Source organism: Rhinatrema bivittatum, chromosome 1 (genome assembly GCF_901001135.1).
Source record: "Rhinatrema bivittatum chromosome 1, aRhiBiv1.1, whole genome shotgun sequence".
In the NCBI taxonomy this organism is placed as follows: domain Eukaryota; kingdom Metazoa; phylum Chordata; class Amphibia; order Gymnophiona; family Rhinatrematidae; genus Rhinatrema; species Rhinatrema bivittatum.
The window spans coordinates 98,987,902-99,014,248 of NC_042615.1; the positions used below are offsets into that span (position 1 = coordinate 98,987,902).

The 26,347-nt window shown below is 43.6% G+C and overlaps 1 protein-coding gene across 4 annotated transcripts in view; it reads right to left on the minus strand.

Annotated features, from left to right (window-relative positions):
• Positions 1-26,347, minus strand: part of SPATA4 (spermatogenesis associated 4) — a 275,379-nt gene that overhangs the window by 233,104 nt on the left and 15,928 nt on the right. For all 4 annotated transcript variants that reach the window (XM_029578517.1, XM_029578431.1, XM_029578609.1 and 1 more), the window contains exon 2: positions 16,003-16,132. In XM_029578517.1, coding sequence (XP_029434377.1) covers positions 16,003-16,132 — 130 coding nt within the window. The remainder of the gene's footprint in view (positions 1-16,002; positions 16,133-26,347) is intronic.

Sequence of the window (26,347 nt, forward strand, 5' to 3'; positions counted from 1 at the left end):
CAGGACTCATGTAGCTGGCCCACTTCACAACTGGCTCAATGGACATTGATGCCGGTGTGGTATAAGTGCCGGCACCGAACGTGGAATCCACGTCGGTGCAGGCTATATCCCTTGGTGCTCGGCCCGTCATTCTCCAGCGCTGAGTAAGATGATTCGTACAGTACTCGGCCCGGTCATTTTCCAGCACCGAGTAAGGTAATGCGTACGGTGCTTTGCCCGGTCATTCTCCAGCACCAAGTAAGATGATTCCCCTGGTGCTCGGCCCAGTCATTCCCCAGTGCCGAGAAAGATGCCCTACCTATGTCGGATGGCAACTGGTGATGGACTGTCATCTTGCCAGCACTGCTCCTGGTACTGTTTATCGCCCAAGAAGTACAAGGTTCTCTGGTTTAGAACACAGAGTATGGAGCGTTTATTCTTTAGTCGAGGGTATTGATTAAGTTCTTCGGTAGTAGCGAAGGTATCGATGGCGGCATTGAAGGTGGCATCGAGGGCATCAGCGAAGGCATTGATGGCATGGGTGAAGCACCGATGGCATCGACGGAAGCAATGATAACATCGACGAAGGGATCGATGGAATAGATGTGGCATCGATGAAATGGATGGCCATCGATGGCGGCATAGACGGGATCGCTGGCAGGATCGATGAGGACATCGATGGCAGCGATGGAATCGAAGGCATTGATGGCATCGGTAAGATCGACAATGGTATTGATGGGAAGATGCGGGAATTTATGGCATGGATGGGATCGATCCTGGCATCAATATGGGCATCAATGGCATCGATGGAATGGACATGGACATCGATAGGGGCATGGACGACATTGATGTGGGCATCAGTATCAAAAGAGGCATTGATGGCATGGATGAGGGCATCGAAGGAATTGATAAAGGCCCCGAAGGAATCGATGAGTGTATCGATGGCGGCCCTGGTGGCAACGGTAACTGTGGACATCCCTATCCTTGTAGCCCCAATGAACCTGGTGGAGGATTGCAGGAAGGACACTGGCAAGTATCATGGGGCTGACCGAGGGTGAAATATAGGGAGAGAGAAGGCCGCAGTTCATTGGTAACCTGGGAAACCATGAGGTGACAGGAACCGACTAAAAAACAGGGCATAGTACTCACTGAGCATCGATGAAATGTACGTGAAGGGAGACCCATGTAGGGAAAAATTATTTGTGAAGTAAAACTTCAAGTGTTTCCTTGAGGAAAAGTTGTGAGAAATATCTCACAGAGCTCCTGAAAACAATGTTAACTGCAGCGCGGAAAAAAGAAGACTGAAGGGAGACCCCTGTGGACAATCAGTGTGCCAGTGCCAGTCAAAGTTCCTAGAAACTTTGACTGGCACTGATTCCATGACAGGGCTCCGTCCACATGTGAGGACTACCATCCTGCTTGTCCTGGGAGAATAGCCTCTTTCACCTCACCGGTAATCATTTTGCCTTCCTTCCATCTTTGTAGCTGCTCCTTTCAGTTTTTTTCTAACTATTTTTCTCATTTTATCAAAGTTTCCCTTTTGAAAGTTTAGCGCTAGAGCTGTAGATTTACTTACTGTCTCCCTTCCTGTCATTAATTCAAATTTGATCATATTATGATCACTATTGCCAAGCAGCCCCACCACCGTTATCTCTCACTAAATCCTGTGCTCCACTAAGAATTAGATCTAAAATTGTACCCTCTCTTGTCGGTTCCAGAACCAATTGCTCCATAAAACTGTCATTTATTCCATCCAGGAACTTTATATCTCTAGCATGTCCTGATGTTACATTTACCCAATCAATATTGGGTAATTGAAATCTCCCATTACTGCACTACCAATTTGGTTAGCTTCCCTAATTTCTCTTAGCATTTCACTGTCCGTCTCACAATCTTGGCCAGGTGGACGGTAGTATACTCCAATCACTATAATTTTCCCCAACGCACAAGGGATTTCTACCCATAAAGATTCAATTGAGCATTTAGTCTCATGCAGGACCTTTATCCTGTTGGACTCTATGCCATCCCACACATAAAGCACCACCCCACCTCCCAGATGCTCCTCTCTGTCATTGCGATATAATTTGTACCCCGGTGTAGCACTGTCCCATTGGTTATCCTCCTTCCACCATGTCTCTGATATGCCAATTAAGTCTATGTCATCCTTCACTGCTATACATTCTAATTCTCCCATCTTACTTCTTAGACTTCTGGCATTAGCATACAAACATTTCAAAGTGTATTTTTTGTTTGTAATTTCATTCTGCTTTCTAATTGATAGGGATACATAGGAATCTTTTAGCTCAGGCGCTTGGATTACTTTTCTTATTAATGGAACATCACTGTTGGGATGCCCTAATTCTAAAGCGTCATTAGTATCCTTTGAGGATACCTTCCTCTGAACCATGTGCTGCTGAGCGACCATTGGCTTTCCCTTTTGTTCTTGTTTAAAAGCTGCTTTATCTCCTTTTTAAAATGTAGTGCCAGCAGCTTGGTTCCACCCTGGTTAAGGTGGAGCCCATCCCTTTGGAAAAGACTCTCTCTTCCCCTAAACGTTCCCCAGTTCCTTACAAAACTGAATCCCCCTTCCTTGTACCATCGTCTCATCCACGCATTGAGATTCCGGAGCTCTGCCTGCCTCTGGTGACCTGCGCATGGAACAGGGAGTATTTCAGAGAATGCTACCCTGGAGGTTCTGGATTTCAGCTTTCTACCTAAGAGCCTAAATTTGGCTTCTGGAACGTCCCTCACACATTTTCCTATGTTGTTGGTGACCACATGTACCATGACAGTCGGTTCCTCCCCAGCACTGTCTAAAATCCTATCTAGGTGATGTGTGAGGTCCGCCACCTTTGCACCAGATAGGCATGTTACCAGGCGATCCTCACGCCCACCAGCCACCCAAATGTCTACATTCCTAATAATCGAATCATGAACTATGACGGCCGAAATAACACTTCCCTCCTGGGCAGAAGCCCAGGGAGACAATTCCTTGGTGCGAGAGGACAATGCACCACCTGGAGAACAGGTCCTTGCTACAAGATCCTTTTCTGCTGCACCAGGTTGATGCTCTCCGATCATGAGACCTTCTTCCTCCAAGGTAGCACCAGGGCTGCCAGTCTGAAGTTGGGACTTGGCTACTATGTCCCTGAAGGTCCCATCTATATACCTCTCTGTCTGCCTCAGCTCCTCCGGGGCTGCCACTCTAGCCTCTAGAGATCGGACTCGTTCTCTGAGAGACAGGAACTCTTTGCATCAGATGCACACGTACAACTTCTCACCGGCGGGTAAAAAATCATACATGTGACACTCAATGCAAAAGACTGGGAAGTCCCCCTCTTGCTGCTGGACTGCTGCCTTCATCTGAAATGTGTTCAGTTCCTAGTTAAGTTTTAGGTTGCTATGGGAGTAGGAATGTGTCTAATTAGGGCCCTTTAAATGTTTTAGTGTATTCACTATATATCTGGTAATGGCCTACAAGGGAATGATCAAACTTTCAATAAGGTGTGGGGAATTCATGAAGTGACCTTAATAGGGCTGATTTTTTTTTTGTTTTGGGTCTGTGAAAGTGGCTCCTGCCTATAAAGTAAAGGATGAGCTAGGGATGGGTGAGAGAGGGGTGGGAGGGTTGGGGAAAACAAACACACTAACTTGTTTATTAGCTGCTTTACTATTAAAAAAAACAAAACACTATTTAAAAAACAAACACTAACTTCTGTTTATAAGCTGTCTTACTGATTATTTTAAAAACAAACATACAAACACACTAATAAATATACTCCCAATTGTTTACTTCTCCCCAATACGTTTAAAGAATTTCCCAAGCAGAGCTTATTGGTTCCTTTCAGCCATCAGCAAGGTGCTCCTCTCCTCTCAGTGCTCCCACTAGATTGCCATTGAATTGTCAATAGTTTTACCTGCATTAAATTCACTTAGGGCCTGATTTTAAAAAGCATTTACTCGAGTAAAAACCAGGTTTACTGGAGTAAATTCACTTTACTTGAGTAAGTGGGTTTTTGAAAATTGCTACAATATATGCCATTGACTTGTCTATAGAATTTACTCACATAAGTACACTTTACTTGAGTAAATGGCTTTTGAAAATTGCTACAATAGTAGCTACATTTACGCATGTAACTCCTTTTGAAAATTACCCCCTTAATGCGAGTATATGGCTTTTGAAAATTGCTACAATAGCATTATATTAAATGCCTAAATCCTTTGAAAATTCATCTGAATGATTTTAAAGTGCCATCTACTTGAGTTTTTCATCTCCTGAAACACTAACATGCTCCAGAGAACACCTCATTATGGGATAATTTTCTAATAGTATGCAATAATTTTAAATCAAGTATTAAACTGAAAATTGTAAATGAAGTCTATGGTAGATTTAGGGGGGGGGGGGGGGAATTTGCATGTAGGAACCAATTTTTCCTTTACTCAATGCACAATTAAGCTCTGGAATTCATTACCGGAGAATGTGGTAAAGGCAGTTAATGTAGCTGGGTTTAAAAAGGGTATAGGCAAGTTCCCAGAGAAAACCATTATAAAGCATTATTAACCAGGTAGACTTGAGGAAAACCACGGCTTATTCCTGCATGTATGCAAGATGGAATCTATCTATTATTTGGAATCCTGCCAGGTATGTGTGACCTGGATTGGCCACTTTTGAAAACAGTGTACAGGGCTGATGAACCAGTTCTTATATTCTTAGGGCCAAATTTTCAAAGGGTTAAGCGCGCCGGTCCTATTTTCAAAAGGTCCGGCAACGTGCATAAAGCCCCGGGACGCGTGTAAGTCCAGGGGCTTGCAAAAAGGGGCGGTCCAGGGGCGGGGTCGGGGCCAGAGGCCTCCACACGGTCGCTGTGTCGGGGATCGCATGCCTAATCACAAAACATCACCATAAATTGTAAATGTTTCTTTATATATTTTTTTGTGTGAAACAAGACCTCATATATCGTATAAGAGAGACTCGCCAATTGTCTGCACTTGCTCTCTACGGTATTAAATAGCCGTTTTACTACATGAATTTGTATCATATGTAGTTATTCACCACTTATAATCATTGGTCCTGGTTACACACTTTTTTTTCAAATTTAAATTATATTTTTCGCCTGCACAAGAAAGGAAAAAAAAAAAATCACACATGCTCCAACAGCATTTTTACAGCTTAACTCAAAGGATAAGTGTTTATCACTATATAATTTAAATTTGAAAAAAAAGTGTGTAACCAGGACCAATGATTATAAGTCGTGAATAACTACATATGATACAAATTCATGTAGTAAAATGGCTATTTAATACCATAGAGAGCAAGTGCAGACAATTGGCGAGTCTCTCTTATACGATATATGAGGTCTTGTTTCACACAAAAATATATATAAAAGAAACGTTTCCAATTTATGGTGATGTTTTGTGATTAGATGTTATAAACTACATCGCTTGGTACAGTTTTGAGATATAGGGGATCGCATGCCGGCAGTCGACCAGCACACACAACTTACTTCAGCCCCAGGGCTGAAGTAAGTTTGGAAATAAAAGAAAAACAAAGAAAAAGGTAGGGGGGAAAGGGCGGGGGAGGTAGGGGAAGGGAAGGGAAGGTGGGGTGGGGAAGTTCCCTCCGAGACCGCTCCAATTTCGGAGCCACCTGGGAGGGAACAGGGGAAGGCAGTGCAGCTCGGCGCGGGCTCGGTTCGCACAAGGTGCACAATTGTGCACCCCCTTGCACGCGCTGAGCTCCGATTTTATAACATGCGTGCGCCTGCGTGTGAATGTTATAAAATCTGGCATACATATGTGCGTGCCGGGTAGCGCGCACACACTTACGCCCGCGCGCTGGTTTGAAAATCTACACCTTAATGTTTAGCTGATCATTTCATTTGAAAAGTTAACATATTCCAGGCAACTTTTATATCTTGTCCTCCTGTGTCCCCATAAAATCTGGAAAAAGGTTCCATGCGTTTGAGATGTAACTCATATGACTGGCTATTCAAGGTGGAGGTCAATAAAGCTCTGATTGCTATAAACTCTCTGACATCCCCCCTAGCCATTTTGGATCAGTGGAAATCAGAAACAGACCTTTGTTGAGCCCATCAACAGAGTGGTAAATGCTTCACTTTCAGAGGACATAGTTCCTGCTGGTCTAAACAAAGCAATTATATATCTGGTAACAAAAAAGCAAGCTAAAGACATTAATAATCTTTCACATATCTCAAATCTCCCATCATTAGCAAAAGTGTTAAGAAATGTGTTCTAATTCATCTACAATAGTTCTTGGATGAGTATATTATATTTTTGATGGATATAACTTTACCACACTGGCAGTACTTAAAGCCAGTCGTTTGGGAGCCATGTTAGCACTTAAAAGTACTGTTGGTTCTCTTCTATCACCAGCAAAAAATCCGAGAAGAGGAGAAAAATGCTCCGCGTGCGAATGGCAGCGCGAAAGTAAAAAGACTGAGGAGAAGATGGCACTTGATTGTGCGGGAAGATGTGCACAGTCGCACAGAGCAAAGTTCTGTGATCTCTAGAAGAAAGCTCCGCCTCAAGGGCCACCAGAGGACGTCCTAGACAGCATGGCTAATTCAGCCCTGCTATCAACAGGAAAAGATTTCTGCGCAGACTTTTGAAAATGCAAACTCCTGCCCTTGAGACTGCTCCCATTCACTGCAGGTAAACCTATGCATACTTTGCCTGTATGTGCATAAATTTACACACATAGGAGTAGATTTTAAAAGGTTGCGCGCGGGCAAACGTGTGCGCTACCCAGTGCACACACATGTACGCCCGTTTTTATAACAGCAGATTTACGCACGTAACCTTTTTAAAATCCGGCCCATATTGGGCAGGCAGTTTTATAAAGGGTCAATTCCAGGAGTTGTTTTACCCATGAAAATACCTTCAAATATTAGCCTCCTAATAATAAAGTTGTTTTTCAACCTTTCTGTTATGCCTAGATATTTTTATTTTGCTTTACCTTCATTATTTTCCTCATTTTAGTTTTCATCTCTTTGTTTTACATTTCATTGCTTTCTTTCTCCACTTTCTTCTGTCTTCTCTTCTCCCACACCTTCTGTCACTATAGCCAGTTGTTTTCTCTCCTAAAGGTGTCTTTTCTTTTGCTTACTTCTGCCCATCTAAAATTCTTTTCTACCCTACTTGGTCTCTGCTGTAGATTTTCCTCCCTCCAGTCTTTGGGCCTTCTACCTACCAGTTCCACTTCCTCTCATACAGGCTTGCTATCCAATTTTACATGCCTCTAGCCCTTTCCTCTGCTATCCCCTCTTCAATTTTCTCCTTCTCTGTCCAGCATCCTCCCTGATATTTTTCCTTTTCCCCAATATTTTCTCTTCCACTTCCCATCCCATCCCTTTCTTTTCCCTTCCCCATCCTCTCTCCTCCTCCCCCACAAAGGTAAATCTTCTTTCTCTTGCAACCTTTCCCTCTTCCATTCACTTTTCTCCCCCCTCTACTTGCCAATCCCCATCCTTTCCTCCCACCCAAGGCTGACCCTCTCATTTTATTCCCTGAGCTGGCCTTCCTCCATGGCTGGCAGAAAGAAGAGAGCAGAGCTTCATGTTTCATCTGCCTCTTCCTGCTGCCTGGAATAAACTCATAGTTTAATAAAGCAGAACACTATAGTTCATGGAGTTCAAAGTGCCAGTCGAACCCCAGATGGCAGGAACTGGCAGACATGGCATGAAGTGCAGATGCTCTCTTCCTACAACCAGATTGCCATATAGGGAAAGGGCTTATCACACCTTCATGCCCAGCCTCTGGGAAAGTCAGCAGGATCCACAGAACATTCCACCATTTACCACCAGAAATTCCAATGTGATCCAAGCAAACAGAGGAAAGTACCCAGTGATGGGCATCTGTATGTGCTTGCTCCACTAGCTGGTTTACAGTACGCTGACTAAGAGCCAGTGTAGTTTCTACAAAATAAGGGACAAACTGTCTTTATACTCTGTACCTGAAATAATCTTGGCTACAGACTTCTGAACCAGCTGGATGCAATTCAAGTGCTTTTTCAAGATTTCTACTAAAAGATTATTGCAGTAATTTAAGCATTTAAATACAGCCTCCTTGTATGTCTTTTTGTCTGAACATCAGATTCTGATATCACAAAAAAGCTGACCTGTATATAATTCTGTTACACATAAAAATCTGTTCTTGTTTAGCATTAACTTGCCAGAGTCTACATGTTATTCTTTAGACAAATGTGTTTATCTGCACTTTCGAAAGATGCTTCCAATAATTATAGTAAATATACAGTGTTAGGGAAGGTACTTTTCAGTCTGCACAGTGGTAAAGTCTATGTGTACATTGTATATGCACACTTTACTGAGTATTTCCAAAGCAAATTTATGCATGTAAGGAGAAATTTAGTCTTACCTATTAATTTTCTTTCCCTGAATGCTGCTGCTAGACTAGTCCAGATGTGTGAGTTTATATTATGCTGCCAGCAGCTGGAGGCAGAGAAGCACAAACTTTCAGTAACATCATCACTGCCTATAATGAGTGGTACAGACTTTGACAGTATACTTATGTCAAAGCAATAGAATAAGAAACCCTCTATACAAGAGACAACTATAAAAAAATTAATAAAAACTTGGAGAACAGGAGGAAAACCGCCAAAATCCTCTCTCAAAATTTCAACAGAAAAAAAGAGAAATGAGAAGGAAAAACAGCCAGAAAGAAGATATAGAGATACTTGAGCCCCCTTCAAAGAGCGAGCTTGTGACACTGCCATAAGACTAAAGGCCTCTCAACCAAGGACAACTGAATGCAGTCACTGACTTCCCAGAGGGTTCTGGACTGATTCAAGCAAAGAAAGTTAACAGGCAAGATTAAATTTTTCCTTGCTTATCATCCTGCTAGACTAGTCCAGACATGTGATCAGAACCCAAGCACTTTCTATAATGGGCAGGAAGACAGGGCTACAAAGATAATGCCTGCCCAACTTAGCATCACTCTTGGCCCACATATCTTTAAGTACTTAACAAATGAATGAAAAGATGACCAAGTGGCTGCCTTACAAAAGTATTCCAGAGCAACCACTTTAACTCTGCCCAAAGGAAACCTAAGCTGTTTCAGAGTGAGCATGAAGTACTTCAAAAACCTGCAGACCCTTCTTAAAGAATATTAAAAGGATCAACCTGGACAATTATGTTTCTGAAGCTGCCTCCCTCTTGCATGGCGTGCCAAATAATTAAAACCTTATGAGCTTTCTGAAATAAATTAGACCCCTCTAAATATATAAGCAGAATTCAACAATCATCCAAGAAGCAGGAAGAACAAAGGTGGCCAAATATGAATTTGGAGCTGCCTCTCCCTGGTGAGGTCCATAGCTACTTCCAAGTGTAGGATATGACACAAATGTAATAAGCGGGAAGACCTCTTTCTACCACAGCATTCCCCTTTAGAAAATGCTATTGGAAAACAAAGAATGACTCAGTGGAGATACTAAGCAAGGATCTCTTTTTTTTTTAACTTTTTATTTATTAGTCTTTACAAATAATAAGAAAGATAAACTTTGCAATAGTAATAAAGAGACAATATTAAAGAATTCTCTTAAAGCAAATAATATCTAAAAAAAAGAAAACATAGCAATCTCTCATTTATCATAGGAAAAAAAGGGAGGGGGGAGGAGAAAAGAAAAAAAGAGGAGAGCAATGAGAACATACAATTTCGGAAATGCTGCTTGAGTTACCATGTACACATTACAATGTGACCCATACACTTAATCTACAAATTAACTGCAGGAACCTGTCGCTCTAGCATTCAAGAACTCCCATAGTTGTTCTAGAGAAAAAAAATATATATGTATTATGCATTTACAGGTGTTTCATAACAAAAAACTGTCAGCTAAAGTAATAACTTCAGGGCGCATTTCCAGGAAAACTTTGCAACGTAATTGAGTAGCTCTAGCAAGGTCTGGTTAAATTCGGACCAAGCCTCCAAGAAAGGAAACATTTAGACTCTTGAAGTAAAATTTCATAACAAGTCTTAAATCCTGCTCAGAAAAGAAAGACACAAAGTAGGTCTTTCAGTCACTTACGCATTGGAATTTTCTAAATATTCAGATACTATTAGAAAAATCCACCCCATTATTCGAAGGACAAGACTGAGTAAGATTCTGTCTCTGAGGAAGAAACAAAACCTTCATTATAGCGGAAACAACATCCGAAGGAATTTTAAGAGCTTCATGCATGTATTTCTTAAACATGACCAGCGGTAACTCGCCAAGAACCTTAGGAAAATTCAGCAACCGCAGATTCAAATACCTCAGATCATTTTTCATGGATTCTAGCCTTCTCAAGGAAGAGATTTGTTCCTGAATAATTACAGCATTAGAATCCTGCAGGCTTTTAATATCATTATTCAAAACCTGAATGGACGAGGAATGTTCCTGAAGTATCTGCTGGTGGTCTCTTGCAACTGAGACCAACCTTTGAGAAACAGACTCTAAATGCTGGGACTGTTGTTGAAAGTGAGGGACACAGCTGCAATTAAGTCCCAAAGAGAGTCAAGCATGACCAGCGCCAGTTTTTTAATCTCAAAGGGGAGCCGAAACACTTCACCTCCAGTTCCAGCCACACAATTGCTCCCCTCCACCCTGTGAAACAGAGGAGCTGACTCCACCAAACGCTCCTCTCTCCACGGGTGTCTTTGGCTGTAAGCCAGTGGAGGGAATTGGGACCCGATCTGAGCAAACGCTGGCAGCTCCATCTGACTGAGGCTGCTCAGTGAGGACATCACCCGGTGCCTCAGCAATGTCGGCAATGTCCAGAGGAGAAGCCAGCAGCAGTGGTCGTGGGTCCGGAGGGCTAAAGGACACCTCCCCAGGCAAAAACAAAGCTCCTCTCTCCGCCACACCACCAGGGCTTGAAGCCCTCAAATCTGGGGTAGGAACGGCATACTCGAAGATGGAGAGCTGGTCCGAGGGAACGCAAGGCTCGGATGGGAAAACACGAACTTTCCCTTTCCTTTTATGAGGCATAGTTGTAAGTTGGTATAAAATAAAGGAGATCTTAGGAAACAAACAGAGTAGCAGAGAGAGATGTCCGCTCAGGCAGCCATCTTGTTCCTCCCCCCCCGGCAAGAATCTCTTTGAGATAAGACCTATAACACCGAATACATCTGGCTAAACATAAGACCACTACTAGCACCATCTTTAAAGGGAGAACCTGAAAAGATAAATATGTAAGTGGCTCAAAAAGAAGAACCACCAAAGCACCAAGCACTAGACTAAGATCCCATTGAGAAATCAAAGCTTAAAAGGGAGACAAATATGTTCAACTCCACAAAGGAGCAAGTCATGTGGTTAGGAAGCACCAGGATACCCTGAATTAAATCCCTGAAAAAGGGAAGCCATCACCAGAACTCTCAGGAAAAAGCAAGTTTGTTTACTGTAAATGGTGTTTTCTGCAGATATCAGGATTAATTAGCCATGATCTGTGGATGATGTCATCAGGAGGCACTGAACAGAACTGTCTCCAAGCTAGTAGAAATTTGAGATCTACTGAACATGTGCAGTAGTTCCCATGTTGATGATGCCTCGGAGGCTCCTCAATCTGTTTCAAAGTTAGTATGAAGATAGTCTACTGATCAGGGAGAACGGCAGGTATCTCATGGCTAATTCATCCTGTTATCTCGGGAAAACACCATTTATGATAAACAAACTTGCTTTTTTCCATTGATAAGCAGAACTGAATTAGCCATGATCTGTGGGGAATCCCAAGCTGAGGGTTGCAATTGAGCGTTTTGTGTTATCAACCTGGACTCCATCATGAAGAGCAGATTTTACGTATGAGATGGTTCAGTACTGCCTGTCCTACTGCACTGTCTGTGGAAGCCAAAGCATCTAGGCAGTAGTAGGAAGCAAATGTATTCACCACTGATCAGATAGCTGTTTTACAAATGTCTTCAACTGGCACCTTTCTGAGGTGCACAATGGAGAAAGCTGTTGCTCTAACCTGGTAAACGCTGACTGGATTAGAGAGATCGAATCCAGCTGCTGCATAGCAGTGTTGAATGCAATTTGTAATCCAGTTGGAAAGTGTTCTCTTGGCTACAGCTTGTGCCAAGTCTCTTGAGATAAATAGTTGCAACGTTTTCCTATGGAAATGCATACTGCATTTATAATAAGCAATGGTGTCTTTGCAGTTCAACAAATGCAAAGTTTCTCACCCTCATAAGTATGAAGTTTTGGAAAGCAAGTAGGAAGAACTACTGACTGATTTAAGTAGAATGCAAGCACCACTTTTGGCAAGAACTTAAACTGTTTCTCAGAATACATCCCATCATGGAAGAATTGCATATAAGGTGGGCGGTGAACCAGTACTTGCAATTCACTGACATGTCTAGTAGAAATAACTGCTACCAAGAAGAGTACTTTCCAGGTTAAGTGCTTCAGAGACACAATCTCTAAGAGCTCAAACAAAGCTTGCATTAGTTTCATGAGGACTAAATTAATGTCCCATGGGACCAGCAGCCTACAAACTGGTGAGTGCAGTTGCAACAGACTTTTCATGAATTTGGAGATGAAAGGCTGCATGGAAATAGGCGCTCTGTTCTCTGGAGAATGGTAGGCTGCAATAGTGAGATGCATGCATGTTGATGCTATGGCAAATCCAGACTTCAAAAGAAAGTGGATAGGACAACAGATGTCTGAGTTTACAAGTGAATGGGTCCAAGTTCTGTAACACACACCATTCTGAGTAAAATTTCCATTTAAAAGAGTAACTGTGTCTCAGGGATGATTTTCTTGCAGAAAGGAGTATATTCTGAATTGGTCCTGGTAGGGATCACTGTGCTAGGACCAAGCACTCAACATTTATGCTGTGAGATTGAGAGCTGGAAGAGCAGGGTGCAGAAGTGAGCCTCCTTCTTGAGATAGATGATATGGGTCATCTCCCAGGTGAATGGAGGTCTCATATATAATTGAACTAGATATGCATACCACGCTTTTCTTGGTATCAGAGAAAAAGTGAATACAAGGCCTGCGTTCCAGGGAATTAGGAAGACATCTGGTGCTTCGCATTTTGTACTGGGTGGAATGGAGCAGAATTGATTTAGTTTTCGGTTCTGTTCCATTGCAAAGAGGTCGATCCAAGGTTGATCCCTAGAGCCTGAACAGATGATTGGCTATGGTTTGATTCAAGGACCATTTTTGTGGGCAGAATATTCTGTTGAAATTTGTCTATGCAGTGGCAGAATATTCTGCTGAAGCTTGTCCACCATGGTGTTTGCAATTACTGGTATATAAATAGCTTAAAGCGTGGCCTTGTTTTCTATTGCCTATTGCCTTATGTGTAGGGTTTCTTGGCCCAGGATCTATGATCCGGTTCCCCTTTGTTTGTTGATATAGAACATTGCCACTTGGTTGTTTGTCTGGATTATTATGTTGTTTCCTCTGAGGATGTGCTTGAATACACATAGCACATTGTGCATTGCTCTGAGTTCCAGTAAGTTGATTTATAAATGTTGTTCTCAAGTAAACTATACCCATTGTGTCTTGTAGTGACCAGTGTGGGCTCCCCAACCCACAGTGGTGGCATCTGTGACTAGTATGACTTGATATGGCACTGGTTGAAGGGGAGTCCACTTAAGTGTAAGATCACAGGGCAGCTGAACACACTCTATTCTCTGGGAAATTAGAGCTTAGACCCATTCAGACTTTTTCCAACAACCTTGCCAATTATCACGTGCCCATGAAGGTGCGCTTGCTGAGACAGACTTTAGATGCTGAATCTGACCTAGATACACAGCCATAACAAAGGCCCATATTTTAAAGGAACTCCTACTAGGGTCATACGTTGCATCTGCCAAAAGGGCACAATATTGCTTGAATCACATAATCCCATGCTGTGGTGCAAGGGCAGCCACTCCAGGAGCTCACTTCACCTCTTTCATGGAAGGGAATATAGCTTGTACATAGCCTAAGTCCCAGGGCATACTTCTGGCCTTTTCAAGGATGGGATCTTTCCCAGGACTCTCCTCAAACTACAGATCCACCCTTTGGAATGAAAAGCATATCCTACTCTGGACTCAAAATTGATAACTAAAGGGACTCCTCCCTTAGAGAACTTGTCCCTATTATATATTTATAAATCCAGGCATCCGTGAGAGCTATCCACCTTCATGTTCTCCTTCCCATTGGCTCCAGGTGAAACATAGGAAGGAAGGGCTTTCCTAGATTACCCAAATCTTTCTAGCCAGCCTAGCATACCCTAGAGTTGTGCCTCCTCATAGAAAGGATGGGGAAGAAACCAAACCCAAGGAGCTCCTGCAACCCCTTCTTGCACAAAGCAAAAAAACCCTTAGGAGGGGAACACAGAGGACATGGTGAGGATCCCAGATCCACACTCTCAGAAACCCACCATGGGGATGAAAAGCTTAGGCTGAAGAAGCCCTGAGCGCACAAGCTGCAAGAGGGCTGTGAAGAATTTTAAAATGGCTGCTGACATGCTAAAAACAGTCTGCCACCGATAAACCAGATTTCTTCTATGACGTTCTTCGTAAAGCCAGCTCCCCCACAAAATGCAGTGTCACCCAGGTGGCATCAGGACACCAAAAGGCCATCTGAAAATCAGTAAGGCTGTGGATCCTGCTAAATGAATTCATCTCCTGAGCAGCAAACTCAGGTGGCATCAGGTCTACCTAAGGTCGGTCACTGCAAAGTGAATGATCCTACCAAAGGAATTCACCCTCAGGTCAGAAAGATGGGACCAGGTCTCTCCAAAGGCTGGCCAATCCTCCATAGTGGCAACTCCCGCCAAAATTACCTCTAGAGTGGCGAATGCAGGTAGTGACATGTCCTCCAAAGAGTCAGCTGAGACATTCAGGTGTGGTGAACCTCCCAAAAAATCACGCCTAGAGGCTGGAATACCTCAATAATATTGGCCCCATGCAAAAGCCCTCCAAGGCACACTCCCACCATACAAACAGGGGAGTCCACATCCATGTTGCCCATGGCATTGCTGCAGCAGCCCAAAGAAACAATGCTGGCTTTTTTCTCAATCAAATATATTTTTAAATACAGCTTTAACACGGTCTCCCTAACAAAGGAGGTTCATTGATAGCAGAGGAAAAGAAAAAATGGGAGGAAAGGGATAATGACAGAAGAAAAGGGAAAGGGAGATGGGGGAAACCCCCAGCCCTGGGAAAAAGGAGAAGCCTGACAAAGGCTACCTTTCCTAGCCCCACCTGACTTCTCTCGACTCAACTGCACCCTGCAGGATCCTGGGAGCCAGAACTTAATCAGGAGACCACGAGAGGAACTCTTGGGAGCTCTACTAGGAGAACAATCATAAAAAGAGATGTTACTCTGGGAACATTAAAGCCCAAAGACTGAAGACATGGGTGCCGATGAACCCTGCTGCACCAATTCAGTATATACTACCATCTGCTAGAGACGGAGAACACTACCTAATGCCCAATCTGCATAAGCAGTGATGATGTCATTGAAAAGTCTGTGGTTCTGTCTCCATCTGCTGGCAGGATAGTATAAAACCACGTGTTTGGACTGAGCTAGAAGAATGATATGGAAATTTGCTTTGAAAATACTTAGGTGATTTGGCTGCATACATGCACGCATTCCCACGTACAAACTTACACCTGTTCAAAGCAAGGCATAAGTGATATGGGGTAACTTACGCACATAAGGGTAGATTTTAATACATGCACTCACACATGGCTGTGCTGATTTTATAACATGCACGCGCATGTAAGGCCCGGCCACATGCGTAAACCTTGGTATTTACGCGCGGGGCCAATTTAAAATCTACCCGATACTTTAAAAAATCAAAAGGTATGTACGTAAGTCACAATTATCCCCCCGGAATACATTTTCTTAGTGTGCGTAAAAGAAACTGATTTACTTTTATGCGCACTAGGTCCATGCCAATTACATGAAAAAAACAGGGTTTTATATATCTTAAGTTGTTTTGAAAATCAGGCCCATAGAATAAACTGGATATTTACATAGAAAACAATCTAGTGACAGACTTAGCTACTCACCCTTTCAAGCACTGCCCAGTTGCCCAGCTTAATTGGTAATGAGTTTCCATTTCTAAATGAATGCATTTGAATGTCTTCAGGATAATACCAAAAGAAAATCTCTGCTATGATGTAGCCATTTGAAAGGTCTCTAATTGATAAAAAAAAAAAAGAGAGAGAAACAGCATCTATTAAATATTGTGGCATGGATCTCCAATCAACAAGTGGCACTCAACTTTTGACTTACTTATTACTTAACAAATCATGAATATTTTCTAGAATTTTAGAACAGAAAAGAAAGAAGCCACTGGTATCCAAAATTCCTACTCACTTTGCACTGGGAAGCCCCAATTAACTAGGACACCCACATATCAGCAATTTGTATCAATAGTGCCCAGAATTTCAAATATTTCTACATTTTTTCAGGCTTGCGATGAAAAAGATATTTGTAAAAATTCAAGCCTCAGTGTCAAAGTTAATTTATACTGATCCCCTACCCTGTTGAAGCATCCACAAGTGCCCTATATCAATACCCAAGGAATATGATGGTAGATAAGGCCCATCCAGTCTGCCCATCCACATCTTCTGGTCAGCTGTATAGCTTTTTCCTCTCACTCAGAGATCCTCTGTATTTATCTCATGCTTTCTTGAATTCCAATACTACCCTTGCCTCCATGACCTGTCCAGGGAGGTCATTCCATGTATCCATCACTCTTTCTGTAAAGAAATATTTCCTTAAATTACTCCCAAGTCTGCCCCCTTTCACCCTCATCCCGTGACTCCTTGTTCCAGATTCTTCTTTCTGTGGAAAGAAAGCTTGTCTCCTGGGCATTTATTCCTTGAAAGTATTTAAATGTCTCTTATCATATCTCCTTTTCCCTTCTTTCCACCATATGTTTTCTCACACACACACGCTCTCTCTTGCTCACTCTCTCCTACACACACATACTCTCTTTCTCTTACACATAAATACTCTTTCAGTCAAGCCAGGCTGTTTTTCAGGCTGCTGGCAGGATGGGGTTCACCAATGGGTCTCTGTTGTTCTTTGGGTGGCCACCAGATTGAGATCCACTGATAGCCCTGCCAGACCTCTGCTGTTCTTTGGGTTGTGGGTAGGCAGGTAGGCCCTCCCCCCACTTCCCCACAAGCAGCTGTGGCCTTTTTGCCAGGCTCACCCTTTTTTAGCTATGCCACTGCTAGTGACATATACAAGGTCAATATAATCTCATTTTTCCTGAGAATACTGTTAGCTTTCCATGTTGCTTTATTACATTAACTAGCAAACTTTAGGTAATCTGAAATTATTCCTAAATCTCTTTCTCGTTTGAAAGTGTTCAATTCTTCTCCTAAATGATAAGTAGTAGCTAATGGATTTTTACAACCCAGATACACAATTTTCCACTTTTTAGCATGGAAACTAATTTGATAAACCTTTGATCTTTCTTCCAGTATTTTCAAGTCTCCTTTCATTTTTACACCTGTTCTTGCACATCCACTCTGTTATGGATTTTTGTACCAACTGCAAACCCCCATGTCCCTCTGCAACATCTATATAAATAAAAATGTTAAATAGTTTGTACAAAATCGCTAATCTCAGAAACCACTGAACCAATTGCTTTCAAATTTGGACACAACCTTCATTTCACATACGGGAAGGTTCTTCTGTACTTACATTACAGATATGTCACACCTGTGACAGGTAAAATAGGTTTACAAATTGGCTCCACAAAACAGCGACATCTGGTGGATGTCAGCGCAACCTCTTACACCTTTCACAAACACTCACACACCCCACACACATGACAAATGTATTTAATTCACACACCCTCTGAACACACAGAAATCCACACTCCTCACACACACACCCCACACACACACACACATGCCAATTGGACTTACTTCACACACCCTCCCAAAACACACCAAATTCCAGGCTGCTACACCGGGGGGCCACGCACATGCCACATGTTGGCAATTCCCACACCCTCCGAACTCACACAAAAAACACCCTCCTCACACCCCCCACGCACATGCCTGTTCTACTTACTGCCCACACCCTCTGAACACACACAAAAGCGAAAACAGGTCCGTGCTGCTCCAGCAGGGGGCCAAGAACAGTCCGGGACACATCGTGTACACTACGGCCGTCGGCTGCCAGCAATCAAAATGGCGCCGACGGCACTTTCCCTTACTATGCCACTCGGAGACAACAATGGCGGTAGTAGCCCATGTGACATAGTAAGGGCGAGGGCCCATCGACGCCATTTTCAGGACTGGCAGCCAGCGGACCTTTGCCCTTACTATGTCAGGGAACCTAGCGCTCCCATTACTCCTCCACAGTGACATAGTCAGGTCAAAGGGCCGTCTGAGCCATTTTCATTGCTGGCACCTGACGGCCCGAACCCAAGACTTCGATCCTGAACCGAACACCCGCTCCACCGACTGACTGTTTGCACAGTCTTCCGGGGGGCTGCACGGTGGGGGGCCGTAGTTATTTTCTTGCGCGTGTTCAGGGGGGGGAGGGGGTGTTTCGGTCATTCTGCAACCCTCGCAGGGGCCGGAAGGGTGGGTTACTGTATTTCGCCGGGGGGGGGGGGCCAGGAGGGTGTGGGGTGCGTATTTAAACACTGCGTTTATGGTGCGGTTCTTTTGGGGTGGAAAGACGGAGGACACACACAAACACAAAACGTCCCTGATCTCAGAAAGGCACCAAATTAGCCCTCTACAAAACACTTAACTAAATAGAGAGTGCTAACTTGGTTAGGCACTCCCCTATTTTGATACAGAACACGCACAACCTCCCACTGACGGACCACGTTTACCACCACCAATTTCTATTTCGGTGTTTTTTGCTCAATCTGCATCCTAGCTGCTTCTTACAGTCTGGGTCCTCTTACCTAAGAAAGCATACATTTCAGCGGAGGGAGAATGAGGGGAGAGGTGAGTGTGAGGGGAGAGAGTTGGAGTGGGGACAGGGGAGGGAAGGGGGGGTGAGTGACCAAGGGGGAGGAGGATGAGTGACTGAGATAAATGAGCAAGGGGAAGGGGGAGGGAGGGTAAAGAACCTGACTCTGCCACTGCAACGCGTGGCCGGGTACAGCTAGTTGCTAATAAATTGAAAAGAACTGGTCCTAGCAAGAAGTACTAACTTGCTTGTCTAATTTGCTTTCCCTGCCTTCCTTATTTTTTCCTCTTAATTCTACCTTTTCTCTTCCATTGTTGTTTTTTTTTGTATTTTTTAATGTTAAACTCAGGAGCTGGCGTAAGTTCCGAAATAAAGAAAATAACAAAAGGTAGAGACTTCAAAGGGGTCGGGAAGAGAGGGGAAGAGGGAGGGAGAGTAGGTAGGCGGGTAGGAAAGTTCCCTCCCAGTCCGCTCCTTAATTGGAGCGGACTGGGAGGGAACTGGGGGAGGCCCGATTTTGTCGCGCATAAACAGGGCAAATCTCCACCCCCTGCATGCACTGGCCCGGGTAGCGCGCGCCCATGGAAGCGTGCGCGTATTTTTTAAAAATCTACCCCTAAGTCTTTTAAAATAACCAGCATAAATTTGACTCAAGAAATCAAGTTATTTTGTCCCACCAGAAGTTCCTTTGGAATTGAAATTCCATTTACTTTGGAAAAGTTTTCACCTAAAATGGGTAAAACTCCGATATAGCATGGCGAGATGGGTCCTCCTAATCAAACAGATCCAGTAGTAGTTGTCTATCCTCCTTCTTAAGCTTGGGAATACTTAAGGAACTGTAAATAAGTAAAAAAATGATTTTGCTCCACACTAAATGTATCCCATAATTCACAAAAACTTTTCATGTGGACTTCATCCCCAAAGAGATGCCACATAGTCTGTAGACCCAATGAAGCTCACTTTGAAAAAATACCCTAATCTGAATCCCCGTTGGAAATTTAAATTTCCTGCAATAGGAAGGAAGAAACCTTATAATTCAGTTTCCAGCTCAGACATATCAATCGCCAAGTTCTCAAAAACAAATTAATCAATTCACTATGTTGCATATGTAGAGGGATTTGGGAGGGTGCACCATGAAGTAAGAATCTAAGATATAATGGAAAGACCAATACTTGTTCACATCTTTGAGGTGTGTAGTAGATAGTATTCAACATCCAATGTGTCTGAGCAAATACGCCACATTGTAATGCTGCAAATTAGCAAGTCCTATTCCTCCCGCTTTCCACTTCCCCATTAAAGTAATCAAGGTAACGCATGGTTTTCGATGTTTCCATAAGAAACATTGGATCAAAGACTCTGTAGCTAATACAGGTATCTCCCCAACATCCTCTTCAATAAACACCAAAGTAAAGAATTTGTTTAGTCTTTCTGCAATTACCTTATCTTCCCTAACAGTCCCTTTAACCCCTCGAATATCTAATGGTCCAACTGACTCTCTCGCAAGCTTTCCGCTTTGGCTATATTTTTAAAAAAGTTTTTATTTATGAGTTTTTGCCTCTATGGCCAACTTCATTTCAAATTCTCTCTTAGCCTGTCTTATCAATGTCTTACATTAACTTGCCAATGCTTATGCTTTATCCTATTTTCTTCAGATTGATTTTTATTCCAGTTTTTGAATGAAGGTCTTTTGGCTAAAATAGCCTCTTTCACCTCACATTTTAACCATGCCGGCAATCATTTGGCCTTCCTTCCACTTTTCTTAATGCATGGAATACATCTGAACTGTGCTTCTAATATGGTATTTTTAAACAATGTCCACACCTGTTACACACTCTTAACCTTTGCAGCTGCACTTTTCAGTTTTTGATTTTTGGTTTTTTGGGGTTTTTTTTAACTATTTTTCTCATTTTACCAAAGTTTCCCTTTTGAAAATTTAGTGCTAAAGCCGTGAATTTACTTACTGTCCCCCTTCCAGTGATTAATTCAAATTTGATCATAATATGATCACTATTGCCAAGCTTCCCCATCACCATTGCCTCTCTCACCAAATCAACCAGCATGATGTGATTGTATCATGAATGCCGGTATAGAAAAACTCTAAATAAATAAATAAATAAATCCTGCACGCCACTGAGAATGAGATCTAAAATTGCTCCCTCTCCCTCGGCGGTTCCTGGATCAATCGCTCCATAATACTGTCATTTATTCCATCCAGGACCTTAATCTTAATATGATTCAATTCAAGATGAAATTTAATATTGAACCATACAATGCAATGATCACTAGATCCTAAATTTCCCTTACCCTGAGGTCAGTGACACTGCTTCCATTTGCCAGTACCAGATCTAGCATGGCCTCCCCCTGAATGGGCTCTTCCACTAATTGCTTGAAGAATGCCTCTTGTAGGGCATCCAGGATTTCCTCACTCCCAGCTGATTTTGCAGTCTTTAGACTCCAATTTACATGTTGGCAGATTAAAGTCACCTAAAAACAGGACTTCCTTTTGCATGCCATGTGGTGTTGCCTCTTATGATGTTTAAATGTTTAAATACATCTGTTACCAAGTTTGGATGTTTGCTATCACTGCCATTAGCAATGGTTACATGGAATAGACTTAGTTTTGGGGTACTTGCCAGGTTCTTATGGCCTGGATTGGCCACTGTTGGAAACAGGATGCTGGGCTTGATGGACCCTTGGTCTGACCCAGTATGGCATTTTCTTATGTTCTTATGTTCTTATGTACAAAGAATCATTTTAGGATTTTCCATGGCAGCCCAAAGTCATTGACTTCTCTCTGCTCTCTCTTAATTTAAGAAGCTACCATACTGTTAGAACATGGAAATTATTATGCTGGGTCAGATCAAGTTCCATCGAGCCCTGTATCCTGTCTCTGACAGTGGCCAAACAGGTTTCAAGTAACTGGTAGATCCATAAAGTAGATCTGATTCCTGTTACTTACTCCTAGGGATAGCAACAGCTTTCTTTAGTTGTAAGGGCTAATAATGTGTTATAGTCATTTCCCATCGATAGCAGGGCTGAATTAGCCATGCTGTCATGGGATCTGTCAATCAGGCCCGGGAGGCGGAGCTTGTCAAAGCAGATTACAGAGCTTTGCTCTCTGCGGCTGCGTGTATGTTCCCGCGCAGGAAAGTAACAGAATCTCCTCAGTCTGTTTTTTCCGCGAGCGGGAACGCACGCGGAGCTGTTCTCTCCTCAGTGCTGAAATTTTAAAATGGCAAAATCAGGGTTTAAACCCTGTCATTGTGGTAAGGTAATGTCACCGACGGACACAACCGATGTAACAGCTGTCTAGGATCAGATCACAATAAGGAAGATTGTGATTTTTGCTCTAAGATGTCACCTAGGGCACTGAAACAAAGGGCCTATAGGCTTCAGGAACTTTTTGCCTCAAGGAACCCGTTGGAGGCTCATTCATCGTCTGGCCCATTAACTTTATCGGCTCCATCAAAAAAGAGAAATTTGTCGCCAGATCCTCAATCCTCCAAGAGAGGTATAGGGAGTGCGAAACGACGAAGGCCAATGGATTCTAAGAAATCCGCAGTGCCTATAGAGCCGCAACGTACCAGATCGCCGCCAGAAACCTTGGCGCCGACACCTTCGCTGCCTATGGCGCCGTATGAGAGTAAAAATGTATCGGTGCCGAGAGAGACTGAACTGATGTGCGCGGCGCCGAGAGAATCAAATATGCGCACGGCGCCATTGAAATCTAAGTGTACGGCGCCGACTACAGTGAGATCTATGCGCACGGCGCCGAGGACATCGGCGCCAATAACCTTTGCACGCACAAGATCAAAAAGATATGCGCATAACTCTACATCTGCGCACAAGGACACAACCGCGCATAAGAATACAACTGCGCACACATCTACAGATGCGCATAAATATATTACTGCGCATACATCTTCATCTTCGCATAGGTCTATACTTGCGCATAAATCTACACATGCGCGTAAGTCTACATCGGCGCATAAACATAAATCCGCGCACAAACACAAATCTGCGCATAACTCTAAATCGGCGCATAGATCTAAGTCTGCGCATAAAAAGCGTTAACCTGCACAAAGCTCTTCTGTTGGAACTGATACCACAGAATGTTCATCACGTGGAAGTCAGACAGACTCGTCGTCTAATGATAATTATAACCAATCATGGCACTCTCATCATAAAAATTTAGCAAACAGGAGTGCAACGTGGGAAATAAGTCCTTCCACTTCTAAATCATCACATAAACGGCCTTTCAATACCTTCTCAAACAGAGAGGTAATACAGGTTCTTTCCTCTAACACTTCTACAGATTCAGAAGATTTGAGGAATATATCTTTCAACAAAAGACAAAGCGATATAAAGGTAACTAATACCTCACCTCAAAATAAATCAAAACACCTTAAAGAAGGTATCTCATAACAAGATGATAGTATGACAATGCCCCTTCATACAAGAGAGGCATTTTATCAATTGTCCCAATCTTTAGCAGGTTTTTATGAAACGCTTCAGTCATCATTCAAAATGACTAATATTGCTGAGGACAGTTCTCCAGAACATAAAGCACAGCTTAATAAAGAGCCGTTGGTGGACCCACCAACATCTTCCATGATAAACCCACCAATCTCGCCAACTCATACACAGGATACATCTTTTGATTCTCCTTCAATACAAGCATCCCCATCATCATCTACGGGATTTCCGTCAGATCCGCAGGAACAACCTCAGGAGCCATACTCCCCTCCGGAAGACCTTACATACCCAAAATTCTTAGAAAAATTGGGAACAATATTGCATCTAGAGGTACAAAAAGAAGCAGATCCTAGAGCAGAAACCTTTGGTCTTCTAAAGATTTTTGATACTCCAGGGGAACCAACATCTCTTCCACAGCAAGAGATCCTGCATTCTGTCTTACAAAGGTCCTGGGATACGCCTTATGCAATTCCAGCCGTTTCCAGGAAAATAGACATTAAATTTCGTATGAGAAAAACATCATTATACACTCCTACCACAATTACCGCACGCTTCAATTGTAGTTGAGTCGGCGATGCAAAGATTCAAGAAAACAAAGTTGCATTCCCTTTACCCACCAGGGAAAGACAACAAATATTTGGATGAGTTTGGCAGGAAAATATATCATAACTCAATGTTGACTGCACGAATTATGCAGCATCAATTCTATATGGTACAATACTTATATGAGGGCATGCAAGCTATGAAGGGTATGCATTCCTCAATAGGGGATCAGATACCTCAGCCTCTTCATGACATGGAAGAGTGTTCTCGACACCTTTTGAGGTCAATCTACGAAGCACATGAAACATCATCCAGGGCATCAGCAACAGCCATTGCAGCCCGCAGACTAGCATGGTTACATTCAAGTTCGATACGTGAGGACTTGCACGAGAAACTAACAAACCTCCCATGTACAGGAGATAACCTGTTCGGAGAAAGATTCCAGGACGCAGTAAATAAGTTAAAAGAAGAAGCTCTAGCAGTACAATCACTAACATCACATCCTATTTATTCGACTACACGTCGCTATATGGGATCTACTCGTAGGCTATCATATGCCAGAAGACCTTATAGATCTTATCAGTCTTTTCGTACCCAACCATACCCTTCTTACCAGCGTCCTGCCCCACAACACAATACATCAAACCAACATAGAGGCAAACCACGTAACCAAAGACAGCAAGCACAACCACCGGCTACTGCAGCAAAAGCGACTTCATCTTTTTATTCAGCCGCCACCACAACATCAAGCTTCTCCAGGCAGAATTCGTTCTTGCCTGGAAGCCTGAGAAAGAATAACATCAGATCAATGGGTTTTGGAGATAGTACGTCACGGTTACCAACTCCAATTTGTCACAAAACCCATATTGCCTCATCTTTCCACACTCGGGATTCACAATTCCCATCCACAACTGGGGGAGGAAATTGCTTTACTTCGCAAACAACAAGCAATTCGACAAATTCACCCACACTCCAATTCAGCAGCATTTTATTCCCCGTACTTCCTCATACCGAAGAAGTCGGGGGGCCTTCGCCCCATACTAGACCTAAGGGAATTGAACAAATTTCTCACCAAGGAGAAATTCAAAATGGTGTCGTTGAAGTCAATTCTTCCTCTCATTCAAACCAACGATTGGATGTGCTCCATCGACCTGAAGGATGCTTTCGCTACAGGCATCAACACTACCAGTACAAAGTTCTTCCCTTTGGCCTTTCGGCTGCACCCAGGGAATTCACCAAGGGGCGGATTTTAAAAGCCCTGCTCGCCGGCGCACCTATTTTGCATAGGCCGCCGGCACGCGCAGAGCCCCGGGACGCGCGTAAGTCCCAGGGCTTTCTAAAAGGAGCGGGGAGGGGGCAGGCCCGGGGCGTGGCGCCGGCCCGGGGGCGTGGTCGAGGCCTCCGGACCAGCCCCCGGGTTGGGTGACGGCGCGCCAGCAGCCCGCTGGCGCGCGCAGATTTACATCTGCTTTTAGCAGGCGTAAATCTGCCAACAAAGGTAAGGGGGGGGTTTAGAAAGGGCCGGGGGGGGGGTGGGTTAGGTAGGGGAAGGGAGGGGAAGGTGGGGGGAGGGCGAAGGAAAGTTCCTTCCGAGGCCGCTCCGAAATCGGAGTGGCCTCGGAGGGAACAGGCAGCACGCGCTGGGCTCGGCGCGCGCATGTTGCACAAATCTGCACCCCTTGCGCGCGCCGACCCCGCATTTTATAAGATACGCGCGGCTACGCGCGTATCTTATAAAATCCAGCGTACTTTTGTTCGCGCCTGGTGCGCGAACAAAAGCACGCGATCGTGCAATTTTTTAAAATCTACCCCCAAATGCATGATAGTGGTGGTGGCTCATCTTAGGGAACAAGGTATAACCATCTTTCCATATCTGGACGATTGGCTCATACTCGGCCCAACTCCAAGCATTTTACTAGATCACCTCCATCAGGTGATACACTGTGTACAAGAACTAGGATTGGTGATCAATTTTCAGAAATCACATCTACAACCAACACAACAGTTGCAGTTCATAGGCGCATACCTGGACACTACGTGCAACAGAGCGTACCTCCCAGACGACAGAATATCACATTTCCGTCACCTTCTCTATACCTTGAATCATACTCAGAGACCGTCGGCGAAACAGGTCTTGGTAGTCCTGGGCCACGTGGCAGCAGCGAATTTCACTGTTCCCAACACCAGGCTACACATGAGGCGCCTACAATGGGGACTAAAACGCCAATGGAAACAACATTCACAACCATTGACACAGAAGGTATTGCTAACGGCCGAAATGAAAAAAGATATAACATGATGGCTCCTAGACTCCACCCTGTCCAAAGGAGCGTTGTTCAGCCCCCCTCCTCACAATGCAGTCCTAACCACAGATGCGTCTCACAAGGGCTGGGGTGCACACCTCGAGATTTACGAAACACAAGGGTTATGGACAGTCTCGGA